At 37.1% G+C, this 25,744-nt stretch overlaps 2 protein-coding genes across 2 annotated transcripts; one reads left to right on the top strand and one right to left on the bottom strand.

Annotated features, from left to right (window-relative positions):
• The first annotated feature begins 17,659 nt into the window (after nt 1-17,659).
• LOC141837399 (uncharacterized) lies at nt 17,660-18,022 on the top strand. Its single transcript, XM_074724810.1, has one exon. It carries the CDS (start codon nt 17,660-17,662, stop codon nt 18,020-18,022), a length of 363 nt encoding a protein of 120 aa, XP_074580911.1.
• Nucleotides 18,023-19,955: 1,933 nt separating this feature from the next.
• Nucleotides 19,956-22,800, bottom strand: LOC141840135 (ferric reduction oxidase 8, mitochondrial). The gene is made up of 8 exons (XM_074728037.1): nt 22,616-22,800; nt 22,455-22,548; nt 22,179-22,370; nt 21,872-22,109; nt 21,462-21,789; nt 21,131-21,392; nt 20,381-21,045; nt 19,956-20,304 (listed from the first exon to the last, which is right to left on the bottom strand). Exons 1-8 carry the CDS (start codon nt 22,779-22,781, stop codon nt 20,126-20,128), a joined length of 2,124 nt encoding a protein of 707 aa, XP_074584138.1. The 5' UTR covers nt 22,782-22,800; the 3' UTR covers nt 19,956-20,125.
• Between the last annotated feature and the right edge of the window lie 2,944 nt (nt 22,801-25,744).

The following is a 25,744-nucleotide window of genomic DNA, read 5'->3' as shown; positions in this document are numbered from 1 at the left end:
AGGAAGACCAACTTCACCTTGCTGTGAGATAGGGGTAGTCTAGTAGAACTCCAAGCTTCGTTATCCTCATATACTACCGTCTCAATATAAATAAGGTGCACAAATCTATGCCTGCAAAACTAGAGGCCAAAGAATATATACAGTTAGCCAATGATTAAGTGGGTAATCAGAAAGGATGTGCATGAACTTAATATTAAATAAGAAGCCAAAGAAACAAAGCAGATCATAATTTATTATCTCAACCGTAAGTTCTTCAAAGAGTTCTCCGTGTATACATAATATAAATATATATGTACGTACCATTATCTTCCGTTATCATTATCTGGAATCAGAAAATATTTTTATGTATGTGTATTAATTATTATCATCAATTATGATAATTTCTCAATCTTTGTTGTTTAATCAAACTATAGATTATCTCAACTCAATTATGATCAATTTAATCAAGTTATATATAAATCATCATCAGTCTAATCTCAACAGGATTAATATTAAAATAAGTGTTAATATTTATATAATTAATTAAAAAGTGAACATCAGGAGCCAACATCATCAGAGCATAATAATAACTCATATATGTTGGTGTCCCGGTTAGTTTTGATGTGGTCAACTAGGTTAAATTAGGTCTTGCTGTTTTTCTGATCCCTCTGCTAAGTGTGCAGGAGCTTAGGTACAGAGGAAGTCGAGCGTAAGACGTAGTGGACGAGAAGGGTTGTGCGGGGAAGTCAGCCGACGGGCTCGGTGCAATCCAAGGGACGCGGAAGCTACGGAAGAGTACGCCGGTGGATTGAGAAGGACGTGCGCGAAGTCCGAGGGACGAGAAGCCGGGAGGAAGCACGCTCGAGGGGTAAAAGGCTGGAGTCAGGTTCGGGTGAGCCTAACTCCGGTTGGCCAGAAATCACCCAACTGAAGATTATATAAAAAGTCAATAAAAGTCAAACTATTGACTTTGACCATTGACTTTGACCAGCAAAGAAGAATTGGACTTTTTGGACGTGGCGGTTGCAAAAAAAAAAAGAAGAAAAAAATAAGATTTATCTTTTATTATATAAAAGATAAATACTTAGTTTTATTAAGGATAAATCTCTTTATCTTTTATTAAAGATAAAGTTTATCCTTATTTAATCAACAGCTATGATCAAAGTCTATCTCCGATCAACAGTTAGGATCGTATCAACGGCCAGGAGAAAATTTATCTACGATCAACGATCCAGATATATTCTCTTATGCTATAAGTAGACTTAGAATGTTTAGAGTTAGGAATCAATTATTCTTTTCTCTTCTAAGTCTGTGAGTTGTAATTGTCTGTAAAAGGCTTCTCCGCCTTCAACGAAGGAGAACGTCATACTGCGCTTCAACTGCCTTGGATCTGCAACCATTTAGGTTGAGACCAAGTAAACTCCGGTGTTAGTCTTTTACTAGTTTTAATTATACTATTTTGATTAATATTTATTTTAATTAATTGCCACTAATTTCTATCCTTGAAAAGAACGCAAGAGATCGATTTTTATTTTCAGGGCAATTCACCCCCCCCTTGCCGGTCCACCTCGATCCAACAATATATAGGATAACAACCTATAGCCTACTCATAATAACTCATATATAGGCTAATAGCCTATAGCCTCCTTAGAATTTATTATTGCGCGCATACGTTATTTAACATACGGGCTAACAACCCTCACCGGTGGAAGATAAGATAAATACTGGCTGCGACCTCTGCTCTACCATAATAATATGTGGGCAGTCAAGTGCTTTGGATGGAAGGCTACATCACGCACCACTACTCAAGTGTACAGTCCCTGGACCGAGGGCTACATCACGCCACCACTCCTCAAGTGTATGGTCCCTGAACTGAAGGCTACATCATGCCACCACTTCTCAGGTGTACGGTCCAGTACTCTAGTAAAACTCTGGTATAAAAACTAGGCTAATAGTTAACACCTTTTTAATGTTTATCCATTTTCTTTTATCTCATTTCACGTTATATCTTTTGCATCAATTATCATAATGATTACATTCTCAATATGTATCTTTTTCGACTTGGTCTAAACGACCAACTCAAATCAAATCAAATCTATTCATTTATTTAGGTATCACTATAAGATTACAGGTAAGGATAAGTATCAACCAGATGCAATATCAACAATATGAGAAATAAAAGGTCAAACAGTATAAAGACATGTATCAACAGGTAGAGTAAGTCAGAGTATCTATTTAAATTTTGAAAATACCCTTTCCCATTTTAATTCCACAAGATGAACCCATGAGCGAACAGGGAATAAATCAATTATTTACCCTTTAATAATTTAATTATGTTAACCCCGTTTCAATAGTTTAAAGATCGTTTTAAATTTTGCCCCCGAGGCATAGCTGAGTTGGTTACGACGCAGTAGACTTGCAGAAGAGGGCAAGAGTTCGAATCCTAACGAAGCCAGGCAATACCTTTCTGCGTTGTGACCAACTGCAGTTTCTCGATTTACCTCCTCACAAATGGTCATGGGGCCGAACGTGTAGGGCCGCTAAGGTGGCCGATTCCACCTTTTGCAGAAAAAGATCGTTTTAAATCTTTTTTCTAAAAAACTTATATAAATATATAACCATTTAATTTTTTATTTATTCATGTACAGGAAAAGTATACGAGTCTAAGGATAGAAGGTACCTACTGGATTGACGAATTATCGCAATAAAAATTTCTCCGTACCAATTAAGGTCCTGAAATATACAAATACAACACTACTAAATATTATATTAATTTTCATCAAGAAAAAAATCTTAATTGATCGTAAGGTTAATATAACTCAATTAAACTCCTATTAACTCAAGTTAACCATATTCTAAATCAACTCATCATTTATTAATCCAACGACTCATCAAATTAACCTATGTAATTAATCCCTCTTTAATTATATCTTAATCACCTATTAATTAATTAATCAAATTAACTAATAATTAAATCTATAATAAACTAATTACTTAATTACATCAATTAAATTCATTAATAAACTAAATTACAAATAATCCAATTTAAATCAATTAATAACTTAGTCATTAATTATTTGTCTAATTAAATTAATCTCCTTGTTAAGGCATAAACCCTAATTAAATGAACCCTATGTCAATTAAAAATCATAATCTTCTGTAAAAGGTGGAATCTGCCACCTTAGCGGCCTCACACGATCGACCCCCTAACCATTTGTAAGGAGGTAAATCGGGAAACTACAGTTGGTCACGACGCAGAAGGGTATTGCTTGGCTTCACCAGGATTCGAACCCTTGCCCAATTAAAAAAAAATCATAATCAATTTAAATCTATTAACCCTATCAAACCTCATCCAAAATCGATTAATCAATTATTGACTAAGTATTAAACCAATTAATCTTTAACCTAATCAGATCCATTAAATTAATTCAAAATCAACAATAACTAACTTGTTAATTAACTAAATTACAAATAATCCCATGTAAATCAATTAATAACTCAGTTATTAATTATTTACCTAATTAATTTCCTTTATAATTTCTTAACCAACCTATAAACCTAGGATTTTACAAATTTACCCTCTGATTCAACTAAACACAATACCATATCCATCCGTTCTTGATAATGGTACAACTCCATGAAGAGATGGTGGACTTCTATCATTCTAAATCTAATCTATCACTTAAAATTCAGCATTCAGAACTAGACCTATCAAGCTAAGCTACAGAGAGCAGTACAAATTGCAAATTCCCTAAACAAACCAAATTCAACCGTGTCATGGAGAAAGTGTTGGGATCGTCCCAGTGCAATGTGTGTATTTGCACGCTTCGAAAACGTGCACAGCGGGAATAAATAAATAATTACATCTAATTATTATAACAACATACGCATGCATAATAGGAAATAAACAGTGTACAAGGCATGACAGAAAATTAAAATTTTCAGAATAAAAATTATTCTACTTGTACAATTAAAATTTGTAGAAAACTAAATAATTCTGCGCGTACCTTTCCAATGACGTTTGAGCAGGATTGGTATCAATTGAGCGGTTCTCGTCGGAGTCCCACCTCTATTGGCGATTCACGCCAAGCTCTCGTCTGGACGACTTCGGAAGCCACGAGTCGCGTCATCGACTTTGGTACTAGCCGATGATCAATGACGGATGAATCGAGAGAAGCCTTATTCTGGAAACCACGCAACAACGTTTTATCACAATCGTTCCGGGGCTTTCAACTATCACCGAGAATCGTATTCCTGGTGTAGTTTTTGGTGATCAACCTTTGACCGCTGATAAAGATAAACAATCAAAACCTATCTGATATTGATGGAACAATTTTTTGAAAGCTTCACAAGCTCTTGGTAAGTTGATAAACGATCGTCAGACGACCAAGGTATATTGGCTACGTCCGAACAACCTATCTGATGACTGAAAATGATTTCCGATCATTGGACAGCGACATGGTTTTCTTCTCCGATGGATGCTACAGTATATAGTTCATTGGTGTTTCTTTAGTGCCAACAATTCACGAAAACTACAGTAGTCAAAACAACAATAGCCAGGCTCCTCCCTCTTTCTCAAGCGAGTTCCCTCTCCCTCACAGCCGGTTGAAACAGGCATCTCGGTGACACCGATGGCTGGTCATGATGGGCGGAGCAAAGACTGCTCCATGCCACTGACTGGAGCAGGGGCACATGACCGCCGCCATAAAGACGCGCGCGATTAGCGGAACAGAGAGAACACAATTGGATCGGGTTTCTCTTGGGCACGCGTGATCACCGGAATAGAGAGCATGACTGGCGGAAGGGGTGGACAGTGTGGCGCGGCTTGGAAGAATGAAATGCAGGGCCGAGAAGCGATGGTCGTCGATGGTGACTATCCGGACTTGTGATGCCCTCGCGCGCACGGGGAGGCCGGAACGGTGTCACACAGCCGAGGAAGAAGAAGTTGGGCGTTGGTGACGCTGGAAGACTTCAGCGCTTTCTTTCGCAGTCAGCCCTGAGCGTAAATCGCGTCTCACATGATTTCCACATCGGCGACCACGCTTCTCCACTAGGCTGACTACATTACATCTAGCCCAAACTGCTTTCTTGTCTTGTGGATTCAAGTTACTCGTACATGTGTTCAAGAGTACGGTACGCTTGACATGTATTACATTGGCCAAAGACTTTTAGTAAAAATCCTGACACGCGGTTGTAGGGTATACGTCTCATTTTTCAAGAAGCGGTGAATCCTCTATCGGTTATTCAAACACCTTCAGGCACTTCGACTTATACCCAATCATCTTGGGTCCACACTTTCTCGGAGATGCTTGCTTAAAATGTCAAAGTATAAGCCTCTTTGACCAAGATGACTTAAAAACTACAAGTCAAAGGAAACTCGCACTTAAACTGCACTGAGCTCTTCATTGACATTTGTATCAAACCATATGAAGTTTCAAAGCAGGTCACTCCAATGAACTAGTTACCTTTAACCAGCATCCACGTTTAACTCTCAACATCGAATGTCTCTAGTAGTAAGATCAGCCGCTTGGCTAACCAAGGAGTTCAAAACGTGCTAGTTTCGACAGAATCAATGACGTCCATACTCATCAATTTCTTGATTAGGGATAATAATTACACGTGTAGAGATGCTCACTAGTTGTGATCCAATCATAAATTCTCTCTCATGCTATGAATCGTATTGCGAACATTCAGTATTCGAGTTTAAGATCCACTCAAACATATATGGAATGTGCACTCAAATAGTGAATTGCTATTTATCCAATAAATAGTATAATCGTAAGGCGATTATCTTAGGACACTTATTAAATCTAACAAACTCCCACTTGGCTTAAGGCCAATCGCTCTGGTATCCAATACCATGCGCCTCTATTTGTTCCTCAAAATTACTCTGAGGTAGAGGTTAAACGATCCACAAGGTTCCTTTCTGTGGGATTCTTCTCGTATTGTATTTCTCTTCTACTAATGTTCTTTTGATCTATTGATTTCATCGAAGTACGTGTTTGGATTGACGGTGAGACCTAGGTTCCATCGCTTGCACGATTGTTGCATTGTTGTCACAGTAAGCAAGTAATGCTTCGACAATGGTTGGAACCATTCCAAGTTCAAAATTGAACTTCCTGATCCAAATCGCTTCGTTTGCTGTTTCACAAGCTGTAATTGTGTCTTATTTGAAATACTTTTAACTTATTGCGCCATAATTTAAAGCGAATATGTACCCAGACTGAGACTCAGAATCATTCTGGTCTGTCTGGTGTTGGGATCGGTGTGTTCGCTAGAGGAGGATGAATAGAGATTCTTCAAATTTCTCTGCGAAAATGTTAGTGGAAGCAAAATAAATATGAAAAATAAAGATCAATCGCTAACCCGGTTGTTTACTTGGTATCCACCTCTTACGAGGTGACTAATCCAAGGATCCACACAGACCGACGACCTTTTCACTATGAAAATCTCCTTTTCGAAGCACGCTTCGAAGGTGGAGAAAACCCTCACAATCTGATCTCTTCCTTTCACAAGATTAATTAGTGAAGTAAGGAGGAAGAGTAGTGCTTTTCAAAATCAAAGAATTGCCAGAGAAAAATGATGATAAAGAAGTCTTCTTTTCTTCGGCATCGTTTGCTATTTTTATGTTTTTCCGTACACCAGTCGACTGCTCCAAGGGCCAGTCGACTGATGAGCTTCAACGGCTCTTTAATACACATTTAATCAACCAGCTGTTGCCTCAACGGTCACCCAACAGTCGACTGCTCCAGTCGATTGATCTTTCTGTGACTTCAGTGTGTGCTTCTAATCAACCAGCAGTCGACTGCTCCAAGGGCCAGTCGACTGCTCAAGTTGAAACTCCCCATTCAACTCCTTTTTCAGCCTTTAGCCTTAGACACTGTGCCTCCGGGACTTCATCCTTTGCCAAGAGAACTCACCTCCGGGACTTCATCCTTTGCTAAGTTTTCCAACCTGGACTTTCCTGTGGACTTAAACCACACAAGTTAGATTACTAACATTGCCTAATTTAAACTCATTTTAGCCAAACATTAAAATCCACATCACTTGGGGCAAGATTGCACCAACATCTGGTAGTTGATATCTGTATACCCGCGTGTAACCATATCACTTTCTCTATATACCAAAATAAATCATTCTTTCCTCGCAAGTACTTTAAGAATTATCTTGACAGCCACCCAATAATCCATTCCTAGATCTGATCAGTATTCGCTCGTGACACTTAGAGCACACGATACGTTAGGCCTCGTACACATCATAGCATACATGATTGATCCTTTTACCGGAGCATAAGGAATCACATTTATGTAAATCCTCTCGTCTTTTATCTGTGGACAAGTAGACTTCGAAAGGTGAACCTTTCTTGGACTCAAGCATGCTAAACCGCATTTAACACCTTGTCTATATGTGTAGACTGTGAAAGACCAACCAACCTCTTCGATCTATCTCTATAGATCTTAATCCGAGAATTTAGGTCACTTCTCTCATGTCTTTCATGGAGAACATTTGACTAACCGTAATATGACTGATTACAAAATAGGCATATCATTCCCTTTCATTAATATGTTATGAACATATAATTTTAGGAATACGATCGCACTCCCAGTAACCTCTTTATACACAAAGGGTTAGTCGGATTTTTGCAAGAAATCAAACTCTTTGATTGTCTCATCAAAATGGATATTCCACCGAATTTCAAACTTGGCATTAATAAAATTCATTTCTGACTTCATGGTTGTAAACCATTTATCCCTTTCTGAACTTTTCAGAACTTTTTCATGATCAGTAGTTTACTCATGCACGACGAGTGACAAATCATCTTATGCACTTATGAGAAATCCATATTTCCCTGGAATATTGCGTGTCCTACTGGATCCACGAAAAGGTTGTGTCTCCAAAGGTTCAGCCGATGGCTCATCATTATGAGTAATCAGTTGTGGTTCTTAACTAGGTTTCTCGTTAATGTCTATTTGAGTTTCTTGAACTTCATAAAGTTCTAACTCAGCTCCCATTATTTCCTATAAGAGAAGCTCTTCAAGGAATATGGTATGACATGAAACAAACACTTTTGTTCCCTGGGAGACTATAATTGGTAACTCATTGTTTCCTTAGGGCATCTAATAGATATTTATCAAATTTAGCTTCCAGCTAATCTGATACAATCCTCTTCACATAAGTAGAACAACCTCATATCTTCAAGTAAGATAAACGAGGTTTTACTATTCTATTCTCATATGGAGTAGCAGAGACCACCTTGGTCGGGACTTTGTTTAACAATTAAACAGTTGTCTCAAGTGCGTTGCCTAAAATGTTCTTGAAAATTGCATGCTTTATCCTTAACCTTATCGTGTCCAATAAGGTTCGATTTCGCCTATCAATAACCCGTTACGCATGGGTGTATACGGCGGAGTCCATTGAAACAATATTTCATTGAAACTCTTGACTCAAGCATTCACCACCTTGATCGAATCGAAGTGTTCTAATACTCTTGTCAAGTTGTTTCTCTACTTCAATTCTGAATTCTTTGAACCATTCAAAGACCTCATATTTGTATTTTATTAAATACAATTACCCCAAATATGATTGATCATCGATAAAGGGTAATGAAGTAGTGCCTCCTCGAGTTTAAATTAATATTTGACCCGACACATCGGTATGTGTAAGGCCCAGTAACTCTCCCACTAGTTCCCCTTTTTAGTAAAAAGTAACTTAATCATCTTGCCTTTAAAGCATGATTCGCATGTATCAAACGAATATAATTCAAATGATTCCAAACTGTCAACTATTTGGAGTTCAATTATATATTTCTTGCTTATACGGTTAAGACGATAATTTCACAAATAGGAGGTTAATTGATTATCTTTTCGAGCACGCTTGTTGTTTGTTTCGATATTGAATGTTTCATTGGAAATATCTAATACGTAGATACTATTACTTAATATTCCGATCTTATAAAGAATTTCATTCAAAATTAGGTAACAACAATTGTTGCCTAAAATCAAATAGGACAATTTTCTATTTAAACAAAAAATAGAAAAGATATTCTTTATTAAAATCAAACATAGTAATAATTTCCAAACAAGTCTTTTACTGTTCCTTAGGCCTTATATATTATCATATATATAAGAGCCGCACCTAGTATCCAATACTCGAGTGCATAAAGAGATAGTATAACATTAAATTACGAAGTTACCACAAGCGGAAGATACATCAGATGTCTACTTTCATTTTATAGACTCTAGATAAAATTTACAATTTCAGATTTTGAGAACAATTCTCAAATGTCAATACCAGTCCTAAAGGTTAAGTCAATCAAATTATTGGTATCCTAAATTATGCGCAATAAAAGACAACATGCGCAATCAATTAAATCTAGAAATACAATCGAGTAAATAAGAGAGATGATTTATAATGTATTTACATACATTAATTAATTTTATTTAATTTACGAATTCAAAAGCTCTTACTTTGAATTCGGGAGATTGTATATATTCTCCAAATAGGTTGATGTCCATATATAGATAAAAAAAACTTTGAAGAGAATCCAACAAGCTATTTTTAGCTACAATGGTAGGTATCAAATATCGATTATGTATCACGTATACATAACTATCACATTCTACTATCAACTAATTGAATTGTCGCATAAACATCGGATTGTTAACACATTAACACGTATACATCATATGTATACCACCCAACTTCACTTCTATCCACATTGATTGTGGATAGAGTCCAACAAATCAACGCTTCAAGTTAAAGACAACTCGTTAATCATGAGATCATATTTCGATGGTTCTAACATGTTTAATTTCAGGCCGAGTTTGGAGAGAGCCCAATAACCAAAATAAGAAATTAAACTCTGGTTCTAACCATATTAGCGGAAGGTGTTAGCTTTAATTATTTATAAGGGATTTCTAGGTCTCATCCTCTTTTTATGCAAACAACAAATTATCTACATGATATGACAATAAATAACATGACATAATTAATGCAACTAATCATGGTAAATTATATGACATGGCATAATTAATGCAACTAATTATGATTATTTCTAGCTATAGTTGTCGTAAATCTAATTTAATAAAATATGGTAAAGAATCTGATTTTACAAATCAAAACTCTTTAATTAGATTAGGAAATAAATCTCCTTATCTAATCATATATTTTATTTTTAGAAAATATAATCTTTAATTAAGAAAATCTAATTAATTAAGAAATAAATTTTTTAATCTAAATTTTTTAACAAATTAGGAAATTCTACAATTAGAAATTCTAAATTAAATTTTAATATTTTTTTAGAAAATAAATTTTTGATTAAGAAAATCTAATTAATTAGGAAATAAATTTCCTAATACGAAATTTTCTAATAAATTAAGAAATTTTTATAATTGGAAATTCATAATTAATTATAAAATTTCTCTATTTTAAGAAATAAAATTTTAATTAAGAAAATCTAATTAATTAGGAAATAAATTTCCTAATACAAAATTCCTAATCATTTTAGGAAATTTCTATAATTAGAAATTTCTAAATTAAAATATCAAAAATTTCTTAAATTAAATTTATGACAAACTATTACATGTAAAACCATTTTACGCGTAGGCTTTGCACAACCTGGCTCTGATACCACTGTTGGGATCGTCCCCGTGCAATGCACGTGTTTACACATTTTGGAAACGTGCGCAGCAGAAATAAATAAAGAATTACAGCTAATTATTATAAAAACACACGCATGCATAATATGAAATAAACAGTGTAAAAGGTATGACAAGAAATTAAAATTTTTAAAATAAAAATTATTCTACTTGCAAATTAAAATTTATAGAAAATTAAATAATTCTACGTGTACCTTTCCAATAACGTTTGAGTAGGATTGGTATCAATCGAGTTGTCCTCGTTGGAGTCCCGCCTCTATTGGTGATCCACGCCAAGCTCTCGTCTGGACGACTTCGGAAGCCACGAGTCACGTCATCGTCTTCGGTACTAGCCGATGATCGATGGCGAACGAATCGAGAGAAGTCTTATTTTATAAATCACGCAATAACATTTTATCGCGATCGTACCAGGGCTTTCAACTATCATCGAGAATCGTATTCCCAGTGTAGTTTTTGGTGATCAACTTTTGACCGGTGATAAAGACAAACAATCAGAACCTTTCTAATATTAATGGAACAATTTTCCAAAAGCTTCACAAGCTCTCGGTAAGTTGATAAACAATCGTTAGACGATAGAGGTATATTGGCTACGTCCGAACAACCTATCTGATGGCCAGAAACGATTTTCGATCATTGGACAGCGACATGGTTTTCTTCTTTGATGGATGACCACAGTGAATAGTTCATCGGTGTTTCTCTAGCGCCAATAATTCACGAAAACTACAGTAGTCAAAACAACAGTAGCCGGGTTCCTCCCTCTTTCTCATGCGAGTTCCCTCTCCCTCACAGCCGGCTGAAATAGGCATCTCAGGGACACCGATAGCTGGTCATGATGGGCGGAGCAAAGACTACTCCATGCCACTAACCGAAGCAGGGGCGCATGATCGCTGGCACAAAGACGCGCGCGATCGACAGAACAGAGAGAACACGATCGGCTCGGGTTTCTCTTGGACACGCGATCGCCAGAACAGAGAACATGACCGGCGGAAGGGGCGGACGGTGTGGCGCAACTTGGAAGAAGGAAATGCAGGGCCGAGAAGCAATGGTCATCGATGGCGACTATCCAGACTGGTGACGCCCTCGCGCGCACTGGGAGGCCAGAACGACGTTGCACAATCGGGGAAGAAGAAGTGGGGCGTCGGCGACGCTGGAGGACTTCAGCGCTTTCTTTCGTAGTCAGCCCCATGTAAATGGGTTTTTCTTTTCCTTTGATGATTTAAAAAGAAATGTAAATTCAATATCAGTAAATGAATGAAGAATGCAAGCTTCACCAATCTAAAATAGAAACAATTGAAACTAATTATCAAATCAAACATATGCATCTAACCATGAAACATGTCATCCCTAATTTTGAAATGCAGATTCAATTTCTTCAGATTGTAGGGAATTAGAGTTTAGCTAATGACTTTAGAATTCTAATGCAAAAATTCAAAACAGCAACAAAGTAATGGTAAGAAATTGAGACATGAAAGTAAAGTAAAAATTAGGCTAAGGTAACAAATTGAGTTTCAAAGTAACAAACCTAACTAGCAAGACAATTATGCAATTCAACTATCAAATTTCACTTGACTAGCAGTAAGATCCATATTCAAACCAATGAAACCTAACAAACTGATACACGGGCAAATTCTGATACTTAATAGTGCCCAAATCAGAGTTTCAGTGTATGAATTCAGATACAAAATGCTGAAGAATTGTAGCTAAGAAAAACTTTTAAAGACAACAACAATAGCTATGCAATCACCAGATTAACCGAATTCAAGAAATGTTGAAACATATTTGATCAAATAGAAATTTAGAAAAGCAAACAAACAGAAACAAAAACTGAAAACACTCAGATCTTCCCTTCCAAATCAATCACCATTTTACCGTCATACAAGATCTGATAAGATCATCATAAATCCCAAAGATAAAGCTCTCAATCTCAACTCGATTTTATCTGGATCAAATCCAATTGACGCAGCTCAAAAACCCTCAAAAATACATCGAATAGAGCCAATCAAGATCCTAATTATCCAACTAAAAATCCTTCAAATTTCTTGCAATTTGATGCTCCGGAACCCTAAGGAACCTTTAAAGAACCCCTTTGAATGCCCTTGATTGCTCTGATCGATTTGGATTTGAAGAACTCAGCTGAAATTCACACGGCGGAATTGAAGCTCTAGCGAAACCCTCACCAGCGATCCCGAACGCAATTGATGTCGATCCAAGGTTGTAGTTGCCTTCTGGAATCCGGAGATTGAATTAGAAGAGAGAAATCCGACGATGACCACGTGAGAAGAAATCGCGAGGAAGACAATGAATAGTGCTCGCGACGCTGGTACTGTGCATTTCTCGTTAAAGCGTGTTTAAAATCGGCCACTATTTGAACTAGGTTCAATCCCGATTAGGTGTTGGTTCAACTCAAATCAAGCCAGTTCAACTCAAATCAAGCTGGTTTAACTCCAATTAAGCTTGGTTCAGCTCCAATTCGACTCAAATTCACATGCGTTCAACTCAAATCACACTTGAGTCTTGATCATGAAGTCTGGGTCAATTTATTTGATCAATCTTGGCTTGACTCAATCTTAATTAGGCTCGATCTTGGTTCAAATTGAGTCCTACAAAAGGTCAAATTCAATTAATGCAAAATTAACCATTAAATCACAGAAATTAGAATCAATCATTCAAATATATATTATACCACAAATGCAATCAAATCATATCTATTAAGCAATTAATTATTCACATAAAAATCCAAAATGAATTAATAAAATACAATAAAACCCAAATTCATCAAATTCTTCCACATTTACTCTTGTGCGTCTCGCTCAAGTCAACAAAGTAAAACTAAGAAACTCAACTAATGTCGTACCCCCCTTAGATCATTATCCATTATAATTAGAAATAATTAAAAGAGAATTACCTAAGATTGTAAAGTCTCAAAAGCCTAAGCCCATGAACTAAACTTTTATTCTTGGTTAATTACATAGTAAGTTTCATCCTTTATGATTAATTGAGATAAATGTATCACACTAAGTCTCACAAGATTACTTTCAGTAAATAATTTCAGTGGCTCTCATCCTAATTTTCAATACATGATCAAAGTAAAGTGAAGCTCACTCAAGCAACTCAAGTTTCATGCACTACCATAAGCTTGCTTGTGTTCTACTCTCTACCACCATTCTTGATTTGGAATCCACACCTGTTAAGGCTTATTGAATATGTAAATAAATCATGAACTGAGACAAATGAGATAGGAATTTAGAAATAAAAAATTTAAAGAGAAAATAAATTCAAAGAAGAATTAATGAAAGTGGTAGACATATATGGACACTTTTAAATGCTATCAATGAACCTTTCCACTATTTCTAATTGCTTTCTTTTGTATTCTATTTGTTTCGGTGTTCTCTTCAAATCCATGAATCAAATCTGATATAAACTCATGAAATTCTTTGTCATCTCCTTGATACACACTTCACTTCCTTTCTCCATTTAACTTCAATACTCACCACAAATGTGTCATTTTTGTTTTTTTCTTTAAAACCAAGTCCAATTCCTTCACATCTAGGCTTTGCAAAGACTTACAAATAGCAACCAATCATCTAGAGTGACAATTTACTTCTCATTATTCTGAATTTCTAATGTATCAATGACACATTCAAACTCTAAAATTACTCAAAATCAATCTAAAATCTTACTTTTTCTCTCCTTTTTCTTACTGTTTTTATCCATTCTTTTTTCCATCTTGTAGCTCATTTCAATTGTTCATCCACCTGCAATTTGCTTTGCAATTCAAATTCTGATTAGCCCATCAAAAATTTAAGTCTCGACTGGGAAAATAAAGGTAGATTCTATTTTTCTTTTCCTAATTTTTCATTCTATTTATCTTTTTTTTCTAATCTGATCATTTCAATTCTGATCTATATCCATAGTTTCTCACATCTCAATCCTACTTCTTCACATGAATTTCAATTGATTTGTTGAAGACAATCCAAATAAAATAATTCAGTTTTTCACAGCTTCATCACAAATTTTTACCTCTCTGTTTTTGCCTTTGATTTCCAGTCCTGTTTCAGATTTTATTCTGCATCATTGGCATTTTTTAGACACTTTATAGATTCACAACAAATTAGCTTCAGTGGATTACATCTTAACAAATCCACAAATTGTTTAAATATCTCAAAATTTTTCATGAACAAGATTTATACTAAAGAGAATTTTGGCACTCAATAACTCATCTCCATTCTAATTTTTTTTTCTTTTTTTTTTCAGCAATAGGGTTGCTTCCACTTAGCTTTTCTTCTGAATTCTTTACTCAACATATTTCTAGCAACATAGCTCATTCAATTGCCATTGAAACAACCCCATAAACAACTTCAAAGATCAAAAATTGGCACACAACTTCTTTGCTTTGGCACATTATGCTAATACTTAATTTCTAATTAGTTCCCAAGCTCAATTTCTACACTTTAAAATTCAACTTTTTCACTATCAGTTCTGAACATTTTGTGACTCCTTTTTATGCCAAATCCGGCCATTGAATTACTTCACCCTTTAACTTCATCCAATTGCAAAACTTGTCCATTTAGTCTTAGCATCTTCAATCTTCTTGCAAATAAAAGCATTATAACTCCTCAGCTCCACTAATTTGTAAAGAATACTCATTTCATTCTGATATCGTATCATTCCATCTCAATTCAGCATTTCAAGAACAAAGAAAACAATCAGAGGTTAAAATAACTCATGTTTAAACCTTGATTTGCACAATTTGGGCACTTGCAATCTCAATCTTCTTGAAAAATTCACAGCATCATGTATCCTAAAAAAATTATCATAATATCAAAGAATAATGAAGATCTTCATTGCTTCACATGGAAAACTTATTAGTACATTGCTACAAACCAACATTGGCACAAATAATCCCAAATTTGACACACTTCTCTTTTTTTTTCTCTTCTTCTCATTTTATTTTTTTACTGATCAAAAAATATCAAACAATATTCTGTTGGGTTGTAAAGGTGCAAACATAGTCCCACATCTAAAACACATGGAAAAGATCATGTGTTTAAAAGGATGGAAGATATCTCCATTGACATGAGGCCTTTTGGGGAGAGCCCAAGAACAAAACCATGAGGGCTTAGGCCCAAAGTGGACAATATCATGTCATTGTGGAGATGTGGACATCCTTTAGACCCTACAATTGGTATCAGAGCGAGGCCGCTCTTCACCGGACTAACCGCCGGATGAGCCATGATCCGGATCTAACCATGTGAGTTGAACCTTAAAAACAAAGGAAATGGGGGCTCCCATGTTTGAATCAAGAGGACCAAACACCGGGCAGGAAGTCCTAGTAGGTCGGGTGGACCGAGGGGCATGAAGTCCTGGTTGCGGCTGGGCAGGAAGTCCTAGTAGGTCGGGTGGACCGAGGGGCATGAAGTCCTGGTTGCGGCTGGGCAGGAAGTCCTAGTAGGTCGGATGGACCGAGGGGCAGGAAGTCCTGGTGGGTCGAGGATTCGGACATCAAACGGAGGCTTTCCGTTTGAGGGGGGGCCTGTGGTCCTTTGTTTGAGGGGGGATTGTTGGGTTGTAAAGGTGCAAACATAGTCCCACATCTAAAACACATGGAAAAGATCATGAGTTTAAAAGGATGGAAGATATCTCCATTGACATGAGGCCTTTTGGGGAGAGCCCAAGAACAAAATCATGAGGGCTTAGGCCCAAAGTGGACAATATCATGTCATTGTGGAGATGTGGACATCCTTTAGACCCTACATATTCTTCACTGATCTTATCTAATGTCAATTCATCTAAATTTGAAACACTCCAATTTCAATCCAAATAATAGGTTCAATCACAAAAAATGAAACATCTAATATCTTATAGAATTAATTCCATGAAAATTAGTTCCAAATTTGTTTGTATCATCCAAAATTTCCATGATCAAGAACACCTCCCCGCACTTAATTCTTTGACCGTCTCGGGCAAAGGAACATTAACTGCATTCAAAAATACCCACATCCAAAAGAGAATAAAAGATGAACCGAAAAAGAGATGAAAAAGATATATAGAAAAATGAGTGAAACATGAATATGTATGGGTGATGGAACAAATTTATCAACCTTCCTAAATGTGGACCCATCATAGAAAATATAGTCTTGAAAGAACACAAGCAAGTTCTAGAGTAACAATCACATAAGTGCATCACACAAATATATGTTAAATCTTACTAGGTAGAAAAATTACATTATCTCAATTTCATCATTCTAGACTCCATCACTAAGGGTAAACTCAAGTATCCAAAAATTTTCATCCTAGAACTCAAATTCTCAAGATTAAACTATCAAATTTAACTCACTTTCAAAGGCCTCTAAAATGATGTAAAGAATTACTATGGGGGATACACTTATTCCTTAAACTAAACCATGCATGAAATGGTATTCACAATGAACTTTATGCTCATGAAAATGAGATTTATTACTTATATAAACTGGAAAAAAAGAAAAGAAAAATAAAGAATGGTATTAACAATGAAAAAAAAGTGGAGCGCACGGGGCTCGGCGACTTGTGCAGCGAAGGCTAGAGCGCGCGGAGGGGGAAAAAAAGGAAGGGGGGGGGGGGGGGGGGGGGGGGGGGGGGGGGGGGGGGGGGGGCGGCGGCGGCGGCCGCTCAAGCTTGATCCCGTGCGGAGGCGGCGACAAGCAGGTGTCGCAGGAGGGAGGCGAAGGGAGGAGCGGGAAAAGAAGGGAGAGAGAAAGGGGCGTCGCGCCGGGAAACAGAGAGACAAGAGGAAGAGAAAGAAGGTCTGGTGAGGAAAGGGGATAAGGTGCCCTAATTTTCTGCAAGATACTTTTTGTTCCTTTATAATCGCCTCAAGGAGCGCGACTCTTAAACCCCAAATCATCTCCATTGCCCGAATCATCAACCTCCGCAATCTCTTCTTCTTCCTCGATCCCCGTTCCTCCTTCCACACTCTCCATCTCCGCAATCAAAGAATAGCTGCCCTTGGCATCTTCGCTCCGATCTGCTTCCTGAAGTCGTTGATGGCGGCGACGTGCGGCACGCTGATGATGTTCTGCCCGAACGAGATCGATGTGCTCGGCATCGGGCACGGACAGGAGACGGTGCGTAAGCTCCAGGGGTCGACGCCGCACGATCAGCTGCTGATCCGTACCTCCGATTCCTTTGCCGATTCCCTCTTCGTTCCCTCCTCTTCGCCCTCGGTTTTCTCGTCTTCATCGTCGCCTTCATCACAACTTCCACTCTTCCAGGTCTTCTTCGCCAAGGGCTGCGTCCTCGTCCACGCCGCCATGGCTCTCCGGCGCCTCTGTTTCGAGCTCCGCCTCGAGAGGACCTCACGCACGTCTGCGCCCGTCAGCTTCTCGGCGATCTCGTCTTCCATTTAAAGGGTAATTTAGTAATTCAGGCTATTTGTAAATTGAGAGATTCTCTAATACAAAAGAACATGATCTCAATTAATTTCATAATTAATCAACATTATTGATACTTAACTATTTAATTAGTTGACCGTGATAATTAATATTTCTCAGGCTACATGCATTAGAGCATCAGGTTAATGGGATGTTAATAACACCCTTTGACGGTTAATAAGCAATGTGGAGGGGTGTTATAACACCCCTCCATATGAACGCGTTCAATGTTGTGAACGTGTTCATGTGGCAGTGGTGGGCCAGCCCCTGATGGGCAGGCCTGACCCATCTCATATGTATTTTTTTTTATTTTTTTATTTTTTAATTATTAACTTTAGGTGTTATAACTAGAGCTGTCAAACGGACCAACCCATGGCGGGACAGACCAACCCATGGCGGGACAGGCCAACCCATGACGGACCCATCATATGACGAGGCGGGGCGGGTCATTCCACCAACTTAGCAGATTAAGAAATCTCTAATCCAACTCAATTTAAGGCAGGTCGCGAGTTAGGCGGTCAACCCGCGGACTTGTTAAAAAATAAAAAAATATTAAAAATTTTAAGTTTAAATTATAATTTAAATTGATTAAGTTGAAATTTGTAAGTTTGAATTATAATTTTTAAACTTGAATTTGAATGGATCAAATTCATGAATTCATTGAGTTTTCTATTTTAATTTTAAAATTTAAAATAAATAAATAAACTTTCTCAACCCGGGGGTCAACCCAAGCCCACCGCGGGCTAACCCACGCGGGTCGTGGGTCTAGGCGGGCCAACCCATCTTAAAATAGATTGATAAAATTTTAACCCAATCTACCTAAATTACTTGGTAGGGCAGGCCAACCCAGCAAACCTAACTCAAATTGACGGCTATAGTTATAACAAATGAGCAGGGTGGATGCTCTTAATTAGATAGACTCTTTGTGATTGTGGTTGTCTTTACTCTTTCTCTTCAGTTAATTAAATATTCAATTAAATTTATAATTTATAATTTATAATTTATAATATTTATTTATTTAAACTAATTATTTAAATGAATTAAATATTTATGAACAATTTTAATATTCGATTTGGTAAAAATTTATTTATGTTTATTTAATACATGTATGTATGATGCATAAATTTAAATAATTTATTAAATTAAATTAAATTTAAACATATATATTTAACTTGTTAATATTTATGAATAAAAATTGTTATCTTTGGGACAGAGTTGAGTTGATTAATGAAAGATATATTACTATAATAGGTAAGAGGTCGAATTTCAATGAAGTCAAAAAAAAAAAATATCCTCTTCAAAGTAGCTAATTATATTTTTTCGATTTACCTCCTTATAAATGATCATAAAACTAAACATATGAGACTGTTGGAGTTGTGAATTTCACCTTTTAATACACTAACGAACAAAGATTGTGATTAGTTTGAATTAAGAGCTCAAGTCAATCTCATAAAAAAGAAATCAAACTAAATTTGAAAATTCATTTCAATAATTTAATTTATTTTAAATTCGACTGCATTATCTTATCAAACAAACTTGAATATTATAAAATTTGATTCGATTTAGCTTGTTTCCAACCCTATTTAAGATCACGCTTTATGTATGCAATGAGAGACTAAATAACAACTGTATGAGCTGATCCTCTTATGAGACGAGTAATAAGTTAAAGTCTAACAACCAATTGCATTTGATTGCATGAGGCTCCATAAATATTAGGTAACATACCAAATTAGTTTTCATAGTGTGACCGAACTAAGTTGCTTATCTAAATAATGGATTGTTAATCAACCTTGATCTACTTGAATATCTTCGACGGAAGGCCTATGTGCTTGTTAAATCCTAACCCTAACCGAAACCATTTCCATTGTAGAACATTCATGCATTTCATTCTAAAACTTTATAACCACATGCAATTCTTATTCATTGGTTTCTTATAACAAGCAACTCACAAGATGCTTCCTTAGTTGAGGATATCAGTTTGGTAGCCATAAACTACCTATTAACTATATCGACAATTGCGATTTAAAGGCCTTATTTCTGGACCATTCCGATCGTTTTCATCTTCTGCTAAAGCTTAATTCACAGCGAAAAGTTGATAAAGTGAACATTGAAGTTACATTTCTGTTTTCTCTGATCCTTCCTGCATTGTCTGTTTGCTGTAGAAAATGAAGCCACTGACTCATTCATGGAAGCAGGACCACACACAAAGATGCCTACTTCTTCCTCTTCTGTGCCAAATTCAATCTCATCGAGCATCTCTGCAAACAAACAAAATTAAGAACTACAGAAACACAAATTCCATATGGAATCATGCAAAGAGAAAGCATCAATTACCTACTAAATTTGGCTTAATGCCAAACTCTATTTCATGCCTCTCTGTGCCTTGCACTTTGGCAGATGTATCTTCATGGCACACACTTTGCCTGTGAAGTAGCTGTTGGCCTTCACTCACCGTCTTCTTCCATCTCGAGATCATGGTAGCCACTGTGCAGCAGCTCGCGGCGATAGTAAGCGAGCAGAGAAGGAATAGATCCCCGATCCACGACGGATTCTTCTTCTTCTTCTTCGACGAGGAGTTGCTTTCTTGGTGTAGGAAAACATGGCTCAAGATGATAAGAGAAGCGAGAAAGACGGCGAAGGAGACTGCCGTGATCAGTGCCTTCCACAGCAGTCCTTCAGGCATTGAGAGAGCACCTTTAGAGGAGGCTTTGTTGGATGCAATCGTCTTGATCTGAAGAGACAAGTCTTGCAGAACCTTCTCTGCAGTGGCTGGAGGACTGTTTTCTTGGGTCACAAACAGTTTCATCTTCAGGTTTTCGAGCAGCAAGGGGGAGATCACAGCGAGCATGCTGAGGTCTTCGACCTTCTTCACGGCATAGATCAATTGCACCTTGATCGGATTCTTGTTCACGTCGGCGTTTCTCGAAGCAATATCTTGCAGAATGCTCAGAAAAGGAGATATCCCTGAACCTCCGGCGACTAACACTACGCTCTTGTACCTGGTTAATTTCAGTGTATATTGTTCGATCAAGCTCCAACATAGCTCAAAAGCTTAAGTTTAAATTGCTGAGCAACTTCAAGTACCTTCGGTATTCGACGGTTGCTGGACCGTAAGGACCTTCGACTGCTATCTGAATGTCCTTAAGATGGTCGCCGGAGCCTGTATCGATCACTGAATTCAGCAAGTTGTAGAGGCCGGTAGTCCACTGACCATGGCTCTTGATCAAGATTGAAAGCTCAGAATTGTCCATGTTGGAGCTTGAAGTTATGGTAAAAGGGTGCCACTGAAACTTCGATACGATCGGAACTTTAACAAAGATGATGCTCGTCGGAGTGTAGCTCATACCTGCACGGTAAAAGCAAGATCGAATACTCGTTTCTATATTGGTGGTGAATCAACAACAATATGGCTTACAAGGATGTTTCAGGAGAGTAAGTTTCAGTGCTCTGCAGGGCAAAATGCTTGCAGAAATTGGTGCTGTTGTTCTTCTTGATTGCACTATTCTCAGCAGCTTATCGACCGCGAAGAGAAGAACGCCGGCGAACACCAAATAGAAATGCTTATCTCCGGCGTGAATCAAGAAAAAGAGGATGAAGACTATGTAGAGATGGTGAGTCAAGTAGAATAGCTGAAACTGCTTCCTTCTTATTTGTGGAAGTGATGTTATCCAGATGATTAGGCCGGTGGCCAAGGCCACCGCACCGGCGATATTAACCCGCCCTACCGATTGCCATTTTACGATCTGTTCTTCGATCACAAGCACAATTAGGATCAACTTAGCACAAGAGCAGTATGAACTTGTTGTTTGTTTATGGTCTACTCACCTCCTTGAACAAGCTTTTCTTAACACTCCATATGAACATCACAATGGTGCCATGTAGGAGTGACAAGAGCATTATCAAATTGCCTATCCAAACATGATACCTCACTGAAGCTTCAAACTGAACTCCAAACACCTTGAACACTGCCATCCCTCTCAGAATTGGCAAGAACAAGAGCACCAAACATGCTTCGCTCATCGAACCGATTCGAACACCCAAATACATCATCTTCAGCTGCCATCTGAAGGAAAATCAACCAGAAACAGATTAGTCACCGATCGATGTAACTTTTTGTATGTATAAATGATACTTGTTGAGTTTGAGGGACTTGTAGGGCGTCATCGTCTTGAAAGAACTGGAAACATTGCAGTAGTACGTCCATGCCAGAAATATGATGAACAGGGTTGCGATCAGGAGTTCTGCAGCCGAAACTATCCCGATCGTGCCGCTCATCACCGCGATCGGGTTTGTCAAATTGGTCGTCAGTGCCGACGATCTCTTCCTGCAACAACAAGCCATGAATTCCGACTATCCAAGTGCTAAATTCCGGCCATCTCTTCTTCATGCGTGAAGTATCATTCATTACCTACTTTCCTCAGTTTTGGAAGTGAGGTGCAAGCAGACATAAGCCAAAGTGGCGACTGCCAAAACTGGGAAGCAATACACCAGCACAGTAAGACCTGCACCACAAGGATCAGACAGATGTCATAGAAGGATAAGCATAAGCACAGCTGGGAATTAATGTACCGGAATCGCCAAGCATGGTGGTGCTAGCCCTGTCTTCAGCCTGGTGCCAAGATCGCTTCCATGACTGCGTGAGCCTCACCGTCCAGATGCAGGCCCACGCCGCAAGTAGCATGGCCATCGACAGCTTCAGGACTAGAATAGCCCATCTATACTTATTCGCTGCCATGAAACCGAACCGAATCGAACCGAACAAGATGAAAATAAAGAAAGTTGATTTGTGTTGGGGAGAATGGCAGTAGGATCCTCCTCCTTTTAAGGTGTGAATTTGTAGTGGGAGTGAAGCATGTATTTGGAGAAAGTGACCCAATCACCATTTTGATGGTGGCGTGGTGGTGGGTTGAGACAATAATGAGGTGTGGTAATATGGTCACATATGTGATTAGGATAAGATCATGTTTGTTATGTTTTCGACACCACACGACACCATACCATGCCACCTTTGTGTGACTCTCGTTGTATTTGAGTCGACTAACTTTTTGCCATATCTAAAGTCAAATTGTATTTCCATCAATGATATACGAGAATCTAACAGAAAGGGAGCCTTGGCGTAATAGAAAAATTATCTTTGAAAATCTAAAGATTTAGACACGATTAACACAAGTAAATTCTTTTGATAGAAAACAAACCACATAAATAGTTATGAGATTGTGTAGTGGAGTTGAAAAGCAAACGTTTACTTTTCATAAGTGAAAGCACTGAGAAAGTACACGTGTCAAAGACCACTCTAAATCCATGGAGAATTCTCATAAGCTTCAATGGATCATGTCATGTCATGTTAGTTGTATTGTTTTATGACCTGATTCATAAGTTAGGTATTCTATGTTCTTGTTCATCCAACAAAATTTATTCAGAATTATCACCCTAATTCTTCATCAAAATAGTTTTTTTTTAAAAATAAAAATTAAAGCAATATCTTATATATTTTTCATCTTAAAAATATCTTTATTTCAATATTGTTATAGCAACTATAATTGTATTTACTATAACATAGAACAAAATTGCTCCTACTTAATTAAAATTATTATACATTAAATATTCTTTTATTAAAATACTTTCTACTAACTCAATTAAAATTATTCAAATTTGTTTAAAGATCATGATGAGATTCATTTCAAAATGTTAAAACAACTATAATCATAACTACAACAATATAATAGTTTTGAAATAATTTTAATTAAGTTGAAGTGATTTTGATAAAATTTATTTTTTTATAAATTAATAAAGAGTATTTTAATATAATAATGAAGGATTAAGTCCATATGGATGAACTTAAATCTCCATAAAGTGGACTTACACTTGATTAACACATACAACTAATTATCATTAAGAAATTAAATCTCAATTAAGTGATCTAATGCTTGTTGCATAAAAGGGGTTTAAGCTAAATGGGTGTGGATTAAATGTGTAGATCCATTAACCTTGTTAATTAATATTAATGAAGTAATAAGCTTTATTTGGATGGTCTCTACAAGATGGGACAAGGTATAAAAGGAGAAAGGTTAAACTTCATCTAAGCATCTTGACTTTGGCTATTTCTTCTTCCTCCTCTCTTCCCCAGTGAGAAGGATTTTGGTTGTTGCCTATTCCTATATTATTTTCGATGATTTGGTACATATACATCGATTTCGCATTCGATTCCATTTGGATGAGCGAAATTAATGCATATCCATCGAATGTAGTATGGATAGGTTAGAATTTAACCTATAAATTGAGTTTTCGCATTATCCGTGAAGAACACGATTGACGGAACAATTTTAGAGCTTTTTGAGCTAAAAATCATGTTAAAAATATAGATTTTCAGTTGCCAATTGATTGGTACACACCAATCGTTTGGTGAACGTGAATTTGGACACAGAAAGTTCCCAAGTCGATTGGGCAGTTCGACTAAGGGACATCAATCGATTGCCCTAAGGACCAATCGACTGGGATGCCCAAAATCGCATATAGAGAGCTTTGGAATTGATTGGGTCGATCGATTGGTTCACACCAATAAATTGCTATGAGGAACAATCGATTATTAAGCCCAGAATTGCACACAGAATAGTCTGAAATCAATTGGATAATTTGGCTGTTGTCACCAATCGATTGTTATAAGGACTAATCGATTGTTGAACCTAAATATGGACACAGTAGGGTTCCAAATTGATTTGCAAGTAGGGTTCCAAATTGATTTGCAGATCAATTGGTTGATACCAATCGATTATTCATAACTTGGAGCCACTCGATTGTTGAACCTATGGTCGGATATAGAAGGTTACGAAATCGATTGTGGTTCGTTGGGTTGTCTACAGAAGATTTTTGAATTGATCAGTGGGTTCGATTGGTGTTCACCAATCAATTGCTGTGAGATGCCAATCGATTGGGGTAGATAAACTCGCAAACAATAGCCTTCTGAATTGATCAAGGAACTCGACTATTGTGTAGAAATTGATTGCCAATGGTGAGCAATCGATTACCGATGGCGGGCAATCGATTGTCATGTCCTAGAAAGGGCACATAAAGAGTATCAATCGATTGCTAACTATTGATAATCGATTAAATAGTGTATCAATCGATTGGTGGCTGACACCAATCAATTGATAACTGATTAGCTGCGTTTTCATAATTTTTTTCTAGATTCTTCTTCATGTTTGCTATTTAGTTGAGCTAATACTATTGCCAAATCAAGAACTATTGGGGAGGCTAAAAATGGTTGGCCCAAGGTATTTATGTCGAGTATGTTTAAGGAAGCTTACAAATTTAGTCTGTTTTTTAAGTCATTCAAATAGTATGTCGGCCCAAAGGAAGGAGCACTATGTGATATATTAGAAGTATTATGAGTGATAGTTAAAAACATAAACTGCGTCAGTCCAAAAGAAGGCGAGTTATATAGCAGATGAATGTGATTATGAGTACTGGCGTAGCCAGTGGGTGGCTGCAACTGGAGCCCAGTGCAGTTTTTCAATTTAATAATTGAAAAAAATTAAAATATTCTAATTTAGTTTTATTGATTAGTCAACTCCGCCTGTGATAAGTTTACCTTATCATTGTCGGTCCCAAGCCCGGATAAAGGAGGAGGGTTGCGTTAGGTTGCCAGCCAGCGTTAAACTAAGGCAAACACTCATGAATGGATCCATTAAACTATTGTGC

This window comes from Curcuma longa, chromosome 11 (genome assembly GCF_044706935.1).
Source record: "Curcuma longa cultivar G26 ecotype Majalengka, Jawa Barat chromosome 11, ITB_CL_G26_1.1, whole genome shotgun sequence".
NCBI classification, from domain to species: Eukaryota; Viridiplantae; Streptophyta; class Magnoliopsida; order Zingiberales; family Zingiberaceae; genus Curcuma; species Curcuma longa.
The sequence above is the reverse complement of the archived record's forward strand: the minus strand, read 5'-3'. Positions and strand labels throughout refer to the sequence as shown.